Below are 13,327 nucleotides of genomic sequence, written 5' to 3'. Positions count from 1 at the left end.
ATTTTTTTACTGTCAAATCTCAGTCATGTATGACTATAACTCGATAGCACCCTCCAGTTCTTTGGTTGTTGTCCATAGGGTCCAGCTGATCCAAAAATTCAGTTTGTGTCATCCTGTCATCTTTATAATCCTGTATGTGTCTAGACCTTTGAGCCTTGCTGGGCAGTCAATGTAGATTGACACTGTATGTTTTTAAGAAGTTTCCAGTTTCATTTGGGCTCCAAATTCCATTTGGCAAAGCTTTCTCTTACATTCTTCATATTCTGGAACTGTAGTAACACTTTCCTCAAGCTACAGTCTTCACAGGTTTTATTTTCTTAGATGCCATCACTTTCCTTCTTATTCTACCTCACCCTTCTCTTTCCCAGCCTAGCATTTATATCAGCATCTCTCCTGTTTTAGAGGGAGAGATGTACCCTTCTCTGGCTATGGCTAATTCTCCCCCATTTCCTAGAATTTGTTTCTTCTGGATCTTTCTCCTTTAATCATTAGTTACTCTTTCTTTGGTGTGTGTACAGCCTTTCCTCCACTGGTTATTTTTTGGATTAATAAGTGAAGTCTCTCCCTTCCATACTTTTATCCTTTCCTACGCTTCTGTTAGGTTAGCAATCCTCTTAGACCCTAATTACTCTTACTGCCTTTTCCTATGCCTTGCATCTAAAATGATGCCTGACAGTAGATATTCAGTAAATATTTGATTATATTAGATTTTAAATCTTCTAGTTTTTGTCTACTCACATATAGTCAAATGCTTTTGAAGATTTTAACAGTATCTACTAATAGTGTTATTGTTTCTTAATTATAGTTGGTCTTGGCTTGGTTGCTGCCAGAGTCTTCGGCATCTTGATCTGTCTGGGTGTGAAAAAATCACAGATGTGGCTCTAGAGAAGATTTCTAGAGCCCTTGGAATTCTGACATCTCATCAGAGTGGCCTTCTAAAAACTTCTACGAGCAAAATTACTTCGACTACATGGAAGAATAAAGACATTACCATGCAGTCCACCAAGCAGTATGCTTGTTTGCACGATTTAACTGACAAAGATATTGGAGAAGAAATGGATAATGAGCACCCCTGGACTAAGCCTGTTTCTTCTGAAAGTTTCACTTCTCCGTATGTGTGGATGTTAGATGCTGAAGATTTGGCCGATATTGAAGATGCTGTAGAATGGAGACATAGAAATGTTGAAAGTCTTTGTGTAATGGAAACAGCATCCAACTTCAGTTGTTCCTCCTCTGGTTGTTACAGTAAAGATATTGTTGGACTAAGGACTAGTGTCTGTTGGCAGCAGCATTGTGCTTCTCCGGCCTTTGCATATTGTGGCCATTCGTTTTGTTGTACAGGAACAGCTCTAAGAACTATGTCAGCACTCCCAGAGTCTTCTGCATTCTGTAAAAAAGCATCAAGGACTAGATTGCTTAGAGAAAAAGACTTAATTTACTCTGGGAGTGAAAAATCTGATCAAGAGACTGGACGTGTACTTCTGTTTCTCAGTCTGTCCGGATGTTATCAGATCACAGACCATGGTCTCAGGTGAGTAATCAGTTGCAGAATATTAAGAAATGGACATGTTCACATTCTCAAATGGAATATAAAAATTTCAATCTAAGTCATTGCTTTTAGCTGATTTGTTTAACCGAAAGAGTTAACCAGAATCTGTCCTTCAAAGCATTAGAACAATATCACATATCAGTCCATTTAAGTTGTTTGTGATATGTGGAAGAACATTAAGAGTTCATTTTTTTTTTTAAAGATTTTTTGTTTGTGTTTCAGAGAGAGTGCATGTGCGGGTTCAAGGGGGGAAGGGCAGAGAGAGAAGCTGACTCCCTGCTGAGCAGGGAGCCAGATGCCCAGGCCTCTGGGATCTTGACCTGAGCCGAAGGCAGACACTTAACCGATTGAGACACCCAGGCGCCCAGAACATTGAGTTTAATCAATACTTAGGAAATGCCTACAAATTTTCTAAGGTGCTTTAGTGGATGAAAAGATAATTAAGATAATAATTTTTCCCTCAGTGGCTTGTAACAGAGAAGAAAATAATGTGTACCATATTCTCTTGCTGTGTATTATTTGTGTACACTCTTTAAGGGACGTTGAATAAAGATTCTGTGGGGATCAAAAGGGAGAGAAAGAGAGAGAGACCTCTTATTCAGTTGTAGTAAACGATCAGGAAATTTAATGAGGAGGGGTGCCTGGCTGGCTCAGTCACCAGAGCATCTGACTCTTGATCTCAGGGTTGTGAGTTCAAGCCCCACGTTGGATATGGAGGGAGCGCCTACTTAAAAAAAAAAAAAAAAATTGAGAGGACAGTGAATTGAATCTTGAAGAAAAACAGGATTTTGATAGGTGGCAGTGGGAGAAGACACCATTCATTCTAAGCAGTGGGGATTCCTTGAGCACACAGTACATGCAGCAGTAAAGCGCTGTTACAGTTGCTGTTAGGTTATTTTGTTGTTATGGCTGTTCTCAGCATTAATCATGTGCAATAATTATCTCATTGTCTTTGATAGGAACTTTTGGAAAATGTTTACATCTTTTCTCTTTTACCCTGTAATAGACTTGAATTTTATTAAGGTTCTTTAATAATGGGGTGCTAAACATGTTAAACAATGAAAATTCATCCAGCATAAAGCCTAATACTCCTCTATTCTCATAGGTATGATCTTTAGCAGATTAAGTTGGATTCAATAGGGAATGTTTAGAGACTTGGTTATTCCAGGTTGGTTGTAGTGAAGTATACATACTGGGTGATGGTGGGATATAAGCTTATAAAAGTAGGTTGGTGATAATTAAGTGGAAGGTAGAAAAGCAGAAAAATAGGTTTTGTGATTTGTTTTTTTTTTTTTTTTTGAGTATCCTTCTATATTCTTTCTTTCTTTTTTTTTTTTTTTTTTTTTTAAGATTTTTAAAATTTATTTATTTGACAGAGAGACAGCCAGCGAGAGAGGGAACACAAGCAGGGGGAGTGGGAGAGGAAGAAGCAGGCTCCCAGAACCCCGGGATCATGCCCTGAGCCTAAGGCAGATGCTTAATGACTGAGCCACCCAGGCGCCCCTACTATATTCTTTCTTTAAGAAGTGAGGTCCTTAAAAAACATGTATTTCAAATGTACCCCACATGGTTTAATAATTTACAAAAATGTTGTTTGCAGTTAAAACTTAAATAAAGTCCTATTTTAAATTTACAGAAAAGTTAGCCAAAAAGGGATCTTTGTTAAGGTTTTTGGAAAGAAAATCATTCTATACTAATTTATTGGCATTAATACTAGAATTTGGCCTACTAAAAATCTTTAAGGGATGTAGAATTACACTTATTCTTTAATCATTTAGTTTTTTCTTTTCTCTTTTTAACTTAGAATGAGTCATGATTTTATATGGGGAATTTTTGGAAAATGCAGAATGTCTGTAGAAGTAATTTAGTGCCATTATATAGCCTTAAGTTTTACAAAAAGCACAGTTGTATTGGAATTGAATAGCCAGAGTTTGGTCTTTTAGTATGATCTACTTGTACTGGCTTTTTAAGTTATAAAGAGACTACATGGGAGAAGTTCTATATTTTATTTTCTCTTTTTTTTGGGTCATTACAATCTTTAGTAGATTAAATTGATCTCTTTCTTCCTAGAGCAAAGAAGGGTGGAGTTGAAACATTCATTAGCCCAGAGAGGTAGCTCTTCTCAGCAGCTAGATTCTATTACATGTTTTATAGGACCCACTTGGAGCTCTGTTAGGTTGTGTGTTCTTATCCAGAATGTTGGAGAAAATACCATGGTTCACTGACTTTGGGGCCAGACAGACTTGGTGTAGGTTGATACTGTTTTTTTTCCTACATAACTGGCTTTGTCTAAAATACTTAGCCTGAGCCTTACATAAAATGAATAGGTGACACACAGATTTTCAGTAAGTAGTAGCATCTACTTAATGTAATGATTGTTTAGTTATCTTTGATATGAGCCTTTGGAAATTGACTACATGTTTTCTCTTTTGCCCTTTAATACGGTTGACCCTTTGAACAACACGGATTTGAACTGTGTGGGTCCACTTATACACAGATTTTTTTTTTTATAAGTATAGTGCAGTGTTGTAAATATATTTTCCCTCCCTTATTGATTTTCTTTGTAACATTTTCTTTTCTCTAGCTTACTTTATTGTAAGAATGCAGTATATAATACATATAGCATACAAAGTACACGTTAATTGAGTTAGTTATGGGTAAAGCTTCCAGTCAGCAGTAGACTGCTATTAAGTGTTGGGGAGTCAGAAGTTACGCTTGGATTTTCTGTTGCGTGAGGTGGGATTGTTGGTGTGCTTACCTCCGCCTTGTTCAAAGGTCAGCTGTAGATTTGAGTATTACCAGACCTCTTTAATAATCAGATGTCAGATATGTTATACAGAATTTATCCAGCACAAAACCTAAGACTTCCCTGCCATTATAAAAGATACTTCATATGAAATTATTACAAAAATGTTTTAGAAGTCATGTACCAAGAATGTTTTCCCCGCAGGTAACTGCTGTTACTATGGTTTGACTGCTGTGCATCATTCCATTTGTTTTCTTTTTGTTCAAACTCAAAGGCATAGATGGTAATTAAAGCAATAGAACGTAAAAGACAACCATATTCTCATTCCTTTTTAAACTAATTAATTATGTTTTTATATATGTATTCCTGATCTGGTTTTAGTTGTTTTTTAATGTAACTTGGTTTTAAAGTAAAAGGAATTTTTTGTTCAGTTTAAAATTTAAAACCTAATAATTCATTTTCCAATACCATTATCTTTTTCATTAGCACTATACCTTATTAAAGCTTATCTGTGGCTCTATTCAGTTGCGTTTTTTTCTTTTTCTTTTTTTTTTTTTCAGTTTTATTTCAAGTAATCTCTATACCCAATGTGAAGCTCAAACTCACAACTCTGAGATCAAGAGTTGCATGCTCTTCTGACTGAGCCAGCCAGGCGCCCCTCAGTTGTGTTTTCTTTTCTTCTTAATTTTGTAATTTTTTCAAGTTTAATTAATTTAATTAATTTTACTTTTAATGTTGTGGTGGTTATTTATTTTTTTTTTTTTGGAGGAGATATAAAAAGGTGATTTTATTAAAGCATAGGGACAGGACCCATGGGCAGGAGGAGCTGCTGCCACTTTTATTGTTTTTTAAGTAGGCTCTGAGCCCATCCTGGAGTCCAACATAAGGCCCAAACTCACAACCCTGAGATGAAGACCTGAGCTGAGATCAAGAGTCAGACACTCAACCGACTGAGCCACCCGCGTGCCCCCAGTTGCATTTTCAACATGACCAGTTTTACTGTTCTAAGAATGCAATAACAAATGCAACCTTTTGTAATATTTCAGAGCTGCATTGATATCTGAGCAAGTGGCAGTTTTCCTGTTTTCTTAGTTTTGTTGGGATATTTTTAAATAAGCCAGAATTTATTAAAAATTCTGTATAATTAGGGGCGCCTAGGTGGCACAGCGGTTGAGCGTCTGCCTTCGGCTCAGGGCGTGATCCCGGCGTTCTGGGATCGAGCCCCACATCAGGCTCCTCTGCTATGAGTCTGCTTCTTCCTCTCCCACTCCCCCTGCTTGTGTTCCCTCTCTCGCTGGCTGTCTCTGTCTCTGTCAAATAAATAAATAAAATCTTAAAAAAAAAAATTCTGTATAATTAAAAATTGATTTCAAAGGGAGTCAGAATTTTAATGAATATAATTAACCGGTATCTTCATTTGTTTTCAGTGAAAAAGGATTTAGAAACTTCCTGGTAAGGTTTGGAAAATGCTAGGAGGGGGCATATTTCATCTAAAAGCAGAATTATAGAGGGGACGGAGGTGTCCAACTGGGTGATGGACAAAGGAGGGCATGTGATATAATGAGTACTGGGTATTACGTAAGACTGATGAATCACTGAACTCTATATCTGAAACTAATAATACATTATATGTTAATTACTTGAATTTAAATAAAAAATGCAAAAAAATAAAAGCAGAATTATAGAGCTTTATTTGAATATAAGTTTCCATCCTCACTTTCCTCCAAGGCAGGAAGTGAATTACTAAGTGAAATTTGAAAAAAGCATGAAAGTGATTTTTAGTCATTTCACAGTATGATTTTGGCACTTACTATTAATTTTGATATTATTAATCTTAGAAATAACTAAATAAAAAATTTGTTGCTACTGGGAATAGAACTAAGTTACATTTTTGCCTTATGGTTTTTACAAGTAGTGGTGAAGAGTTTGTATATGAGGTCTCCTTGAAATGAACACTTTGAGTTTGAATTTTTTTTTAATTCATTTTAGAGAGAGAGTGAACGCACGGTGGGGTGGGGCAGAGGGAGAGGGAGAGAGAGTCTTAAGCAGACTGCACTCACTTAGCGTGAGCCCCAGACAGGGCTTGATCTCATGACCCTGAGATCATGACCTGAGCTGAAAGCAAGAGTCGGATGCTTAATCAACTGCACCACCCAGGTGCCTCTGATTGAGTTTGAATTTAAGGAAGAATTAAATTTGAAAGCGAGGAACCATACAGGAACTATCTTATCTGATATCATTTGGACTACAAGCTAACTGAAAAAGTCTCCAATCTGAGTGCAAATGACCTTTTTAGTCAGTTTTCCTGAAGGAATCTTTCACCTACTACATGACTTGCTCTGTTCTAATTGCTAGAGATCTAGCATAAGTAAGACAGATTCCCTGTTTTCATAGTTTATAATCTAGTGGTAGTAATATAGACAGTAAACCTGTAATATAAGACAGTTCTGAAGGAAAGTAAAGTTAGTTTATGGAATAGAGAATACGTAGAATGCTCCTTCATATTTGATAAACAGGAAAGGCTTTGAAAGGAAGCATTTTTTGAGTAGAGATTGGAATAAAGTTAGTGCATTTTATGTGCATTTCTTGGGACAAAGGCTAAGGAAATAAATGCAAATTTAATTTTTAAAAATAATTCTTTTTATATTCATTATGTTGGTTTAAAAATTACTTCAGTTTGGGGCACCTGGGTGGCTCAGTTGGTTAGGGGTCTGACTCTTGATCTCAGCTCAAGTCTTGATCTCAGGGTTGTGAGTTCAGGCCGTGACCTGGGCTCCACACTGGGTGTGGAGCCTACTTAAAAAATAATAATAATAAAAATTATTTCAGTTAATCAGTTACAGTAGTAACTACAACTGGTGTCAGTAGGTTTAAAAACAAGACTCACATGTGCATACAACTTAGTATATGGGAACAGAAGTGCTAATTGGGAGCTTTCATTCTGCATTAGTCATTATGTTCTATTTAGGGATGGGGTGGCATGAGTATTGGCAAATTGGTTATATGGGGCTTGTTACAAGAGCATTGACTATAAAAATGTAGATTGAAAATCAAGATTTTTTTTTTAAGATTTTTATTAGGGTGAGAGAGAGAGCCAGGGGCGGGGTGCAGAGGGAGAGGGAAAAGCACACTCCCCACAAAGCAGTGAACCTGATGTGGGCATCAATCCCAGGACCCTGGGATCACGACCTGGCTGAAGGCAGACGCTTAACTGACTGAGCCACCCAGGTGCCCCGAAAATGAGTATTTTCAAGTAGATTGAAGCCATAGGGAACAGATAGTGTCATGTGTATAGTCTTAATGCAACATTTTCAGGTTTTCATAGGAATGAAATAAATCTTGTCCGTTATTGGTTAAAAATAGCCTCTTATTTAAATTCTCAACCTTCTGCTGTTTATTTCTTTGAACCCAAGGCAACTATTCTTTTAATCTTTTGCAGACAGCATATATTGTTAGATCTTTTTAAAATTCAGCCAGATATTCTCTGTCATTTAATTGATCTTCTTAGGCCATTTGCATTTAACATAATTATTGATATGGTTATTTTTATGCCTGTCATCTTGTTATTTGTTTTCCTTTTGTTTTATCTTCTTGTTTTGTCTTTTCCTGACTTCTTTTGGATTTATTAAGTACTTTTTTAGTATCATGTTTTATTTCTCCTGTTGGCTAGTACATCATGTATTTAGTGTTAGCTCCAGGGTTTGTATGCATTTTTTAAAGTCATTGTTTACTAATCCCATCATTATCATTTATTGGTCTGTTTCTATTGATTGATTTTTTTTTCCTGATTCTTTGAATGTCTAGTATTTCATTTGATACCAAATAGTGTGAATTAAACATTGTTGAATTCTGGGTTTTGTTCGGTTTCTTTAAAGATTACTACTTTTGAATCATTCCCCGCTCTGTAATATTTCTATAACTTGTATATATTTCTGTAACTTTTTTTTCTTATTGCATGTATTGTCAGTACTTTGTTTAATGTTTTTTTCCCTAGTTGAGGGCAGAACCTGTATTTTACTCATCTTGCATTTTACTGTTCAGGCTTGTGCCTGACATACTTGGACATTGGTGATAGAAGGTAGATAGAATGATCTTCCTGGAATGCATTTTTTTAACTTGTTATTACTCTTCTATCTAAACCTTTCAGTGAGTTTTGTTGCACTTTGGTTAAGTCCAAATTCTTGGCCCTTGCTTACTTCTGTAGTTTATATCTTGTTATCTTCTTAAATCTCTAAATTTTTACTTGGTCACATCCTCACCCCTGCCTAAAAAAGACAACGAACAGGTAAATGTCACACACACAGCCATCCTTTCTCTAGCCATACACATCTCTTTTCTCTTCCTTCAAGGCACCATATTTCTCATCTTTAGAATTTGTATTTGCTCAGTCTGTAACGTACCTTTATTGGCTAAGTTCTTTTCATTTCTGTCACAGTTTAAATGTCCCTGCTTGGGGTGCCTGGGTGGCTCAGTCGGTTAAGTGTCTGCCTTTAGCTCAGGTCGTGATCCCAGGGTCCTGGGATGGAACTCCGCGTCAGGCTCCCTGCTCGGTGGGGAGCCTGCTTCTCCCTCTCCCTGTGCCTGCTGCTCCCGCTGCTTGTATGCTTTCTCTCTCTCTGTCAAATAAATAAGAAATCTTAAGAAAAAAAAAAGTCCCTTTTTATAAAAAAGGAAACCTTTTTGGACTTCCCTCCTCCCCCCATCAGTGCCCTTCTGTATGTTCCCAGGAGACCATCGTATGGTATTATAAATTGCATGTTTATTTTTGACTTGTTTGATTTCCCATTAAGCTCAGTAAATGCAGTGACTGCAAAGTGGTTTCTACAGGTACACTATGAAAAGAAGTTCTGTATTCCATGCAGTCTGTCCTCAGTGTGCTGGAAAGTCTTTTTTCTTTTTTTTTTTAAAGATTTTATTTATTTATTTGACAGAGACAGCGAGAGAGGGAACACAAGCACGTGGGAGCTAGAGAGGGAGAAGCAGGCTCCCCACTGAGGAGGGAGCCCAACGGGGAGCCTGATCCTAGGACTCTGGGATCATGACCTGAGCTGAAGGCAGATGCTTACAACTGAGCCACCCAGGCGCCCCTGAAAATTCTTAAATTTTAGGAAATGGAGCAGTCTCTGCATTGAAATTAGCTTCCGAGTTCTTCAGACCACTTTTTCCCCCCCAGATCCACTTTTTTTTTTTCTTTTTCTTTTAAGATTTTATTTATTTAGGGGCTCCTGGGTAGCTCAGTCGGTTGAGGGGTCCCAGTTTGGATTTTGCCTCAGGTCATGATCTCAGGGTCATGAGGTCAGACTCTGCACTCAGCTGGGAGTCTGCTTGAGATTTTCTCTCCCTTTGTGTCTCCCTGACCCAGTTCACACATACACTCTGTCTCAAAGTGAATAGATAAATCTAAAAAAAAAAAAAAAAAGATTTTACTTATTTAGAGTAAGAGAGAGTGTGCACATGAGTGGGGAGAGGAGCAGGGTGAGGGAAATAGAAGAGAATCTTAAGCAGACACCACATCGAGCATGGAGCGGGGTGCCAGGCTTGATTTCTCGTGAGATCCTGAGATTATGACCTGAGCTGAAATCAAGAGTCCACTTAACCAACTGAGCCACTCAGGTGCCCTGAGACCATTTTTTTTTTTTTTTTTTTTTTTAAGTAGACTCCATGTCCAGGGTGGAACCCAACATGGGTCTTGAACTCAGGGCCCTGAGATAAAGACGTGAGCTGAGATCAAGAGTCGGAGGCTTAACCGATGATTGAGCCACCCAGGTGCCCCAGACCACTTTTTAAAAGCTGTTTTATTTCTTACTGTGAGCTGTTCAGCTTTATAGGGAAAAAAAAAAAAGAATTAACTTTAAACCTTGAACTGTGTTCCCTTAAAAACTACTGTCTCTAACTGCTCTGGCCCAGTCAAGCCACAAGGTCCTAAACTGCCACTGTTGTTAATTTGAAATCTGAAGGGATGGATCAAGGAAATTTATGATTAAACAAAAATCAGTTTAAATTTTTGTCAGTCAAAATGTAAGGGCAAGTATGCATTTAAATCTCCCTTGGGGCTTGGGGTTTTGATAAATTGTTTTTATTTTTTTGAGAATTACTTATTTGAGAGAGAGGAGAGAGAGTGAGGAAGAGCAGGGGGAGGGGCACAGGGAGAGGGAGAGAGAATCCCAAGTAGACCCCCCCTGCTAAGCACAGAGCCCACTGTGGGGTATGATCCCAGACCCTGAGATGACCTGAGCCAAAATCAAGAGTCAGATGCTCAACCAGCTGAGCTACCCACATGCTCTGATAAGTTGTTTTTAACAGATCAATTTCTTCTTTTAAACGTGCAGTTACAGAACTTTAAAATGTCCGCTCCTAGTCTTTGCTAGTCAGCAGTCCTTCACAGAATATATAAATATTTCCATGGTTTTTTTAAATCTCAATTAAGAGTTATTATACTTTTACTTCATGTCCCTGCACAATCATGTTAATTTTTTAACCAAACTTACTGTACTGTTCTCTCTTGACATCCCTTTTAAGATAGACTGTTCCAGTTTTCACAGTTTTGCTGTTTAATATTGCTTTACATACTGTACAGAAAATTGATGTTCTCGGTTTTGTTCTTGATACTTTACAGCTCTGCCATTGTCATTTTAGCTAACTTCTCATTTTATGTATTTATATTGTTTTTATTCTTCTAGGATATGCCATTAGGTTTCCATTTTTACTGACATAATAATTCACTTACCATTAAGCTCATCCTTTTGAAGTATACAAATCAGTGGTTTCAGCAGATTTACAAGGTTGGCAGGCATCACCACTGATTCAGAAACATTTTCATCAGACCATAAGGAAACCCTCTACTCTATAGCAGTTCTTCCTCACTCCTCTTTGCCCCCAGCCCCTGGCAACTACCAGTCTGCTTTCTGTCTCTGTGCCTGTTCTGCCTATTTTGGATATTTCATATAAATAGAATCATACAATATGTGGCCTTTGTGTCTGGCTTTTTTCACTTAGCATGTTTTCAAAGTTCATCCATGTAGTGGCATGTATCAGTACTTTATGGCTATATAATGTTTACTTATCCATTCATTTTAATTGAAATTTGCGTTGTTTCCACCTTTTGGCCATTATGAATGATGCTGCTATGAATATTTGTTTGCAGGTTATCACGTGAACATATGTTTTCAGTTCTCTTGGGTGTACATCTAGGAAAGGAAGTGTTGGGTCATATGCTAACTCTAACTCTGAGGAACTGCCAAAACTTGTCAGTAATTTTCTTGATAATTTTCACTTAGACAGCTTGTGGGAGAATGAAGATTACAGTTCCAACATTCAGTACTTCTTCTAAGATTTGAGTTGCTGTAATGTTCTTATAAAGAGAAATTTCATAGACTTGTTTATTGAATGTCCTTAGGAAAAAATGTAAGTTTTTCTCAGTTAAAGGTATTGCTGCCTAACGATGAGGTTAGTTATCATGTTTTATAGAAATTCTTGAATTTCCTCGTTACCAGATTGAAAGAGTTGTTAATAGTGGTCCAGTAGGTCATAGAAATATGTAAATTTTCATAGATTAATATATTCTAATTGTTGGATTGCTTCTCTTACAGGGTTTTGACTCTGGGAGGAGGGCTGCCTTATTTGGAGCACCTTAATCTCTCTGGTTGTCTTACTGTAACTGGTGCAGGCCTGCAGGATTTGGTTTCAGCATGTCCTTCTCTAAACGATGAATACTTTTACTACTGTGACAACATTAACGGTAATGCCTTTTAATAATGAGATAATTTTGAAGGAATGGAATTAAATTTTTTTGACAGTTCTCATGATTCTTAGGGTTTCTGTTTAATTTCTACATTTCTAATTACCAAACTTTTTTACTTTCAGAGATAATTCTTTACATTTGATAAAATTTAAAAATCATGTATGTTTTCATTAATTAGCTTCTATAAAGGTAAGTTTTTCTTTCAGATAGGTATTTCAAATGTATGTTCTGCCAGATTTTTGAGATATGTAATAGTTTAACAAATTCTAAAATGGCAAGTTGTAGAAATACAAAAATTCTTTTTCTTTCTTTCTTTGAGAGAGAGAGAGAAGGAGCAGTGGGGAGGGGCGGGGGGGGGGGGGGGTGAGAAGCAGATCCCCTGCTGAGCAGGGAGCCCAATGCAGGGCTTGATCCTAGGACCCTGAGAATGTGACCTGAGCCAAAAGCAGATGCTTAACCAACTGAGCCACACAGTCACCCCTAGAAATACTAAAATTCTTATAAAATTTTGGGAAATTCTTCCAGAGTGATATAGCATTCATTAACAATTTAGAGGCATTGATGCTCTAGATATACCAATTTCTTAGGGATGATGACTCCCGTTTTCTTGTAACACAACTTACAAAGATGCAATAGTTGAGAAGGGAGGACTTTGGTAATGTGAACTTCTTGGGGATCCTGGGTCTGGGTTCAAATCAGTCTCATGGACGATTGAGGTAGGGGGGTGTGTGGTATTGGGGAAGAGGCTGAGATGCTTTAGACATGACTAAAATTCCTGTAATAGTTTGGAGATTGATACCTAAACCTACTTATAACAATCATTGGATGAAGTATTTATTGATTGTTTTGTTTCTTAAACCTATCCCTACCCTGCAGTGGTCTTGTTGCATTTGTTTTTTCAAGGTACATTCAGTGTCCTTTTGGGTTTTTGATAGTCACTGGTAGAGACTGAAGTTTCTATTAACATAAAAAGCTTCTCAGTTACTAGTAAACAAATTAGTGCCTTGTATTTATACTGGAAAAACATTTACATGGTTCAGATTCTACTATGCACTTGTCTTTTTACATCATATACTGTTTTCTTTGAAAGCCTGAGTCATCTTAAGATAACAAGAAGATCACCTGTTTGTCTCAGGGAGAACAATTGAAAGGAACCAGGAAGACTGGAGGAATGGTCTCTTTAATGACATACCTGTAGGCAGAGAAGTTAGCAACTTGCTATTTCTGGGAGATAGGTTTTTCTTGAATACATATAAAGAGACAGAGGATTGCAGCTCTTCTGTTTCTGGCA

The 13,327-nt window shown here is 37.3% G+C and overlaps 1 protein-coding gene across 7 annotated transcripts in view; it reads left to right on the top strand.

Annotated features, from left to right (window-relative positions):
• The window catches only part of FBXL5 (F-box and leucine rich repeat protein 5), a 54,149-nt gene that overhangs the window by 34,846 nt on the left and 5,976 nt on the right, over positions 1-13,327 (top strand). For all 7 annotated transcript variants that reach the window (XM_026514434.4, XM_048211970.2, XM_057309755.1 and 4 more), the window contains 2 exons: positions 806-1,531; positions 11,885-12,033. In XM_026514434.4, the coding sequence (XP_026370219.1) occupies positions 806-1,531; positions 11,885-12,033 (875 nt within the window). The remainder of the gene's footprint in view (positions 1-805; positions 1,532-11,884; positions 12,034-13,327) is intronic.

The sequence above is a fragment of the Ursus arctos genome, unplaced genomic scaffold, assembly GCF_023065955.2.
Source record: "Ursus arctos isolate Adak ecotype North America unplaced genomic scaffold, UrsArc2.0 scaffold_9, whole genome shotgun sequence".
NCBI classification, from domain to species: domain Eukaryota; kingdom Metazoa; phylum Chordata; class Mammalia; order Carnivora; family Ursidae; genus Ursus; species Ursus arctos.
This window is presented reverse-complemented; position numbering and strand designations above follow the sequence as displayed.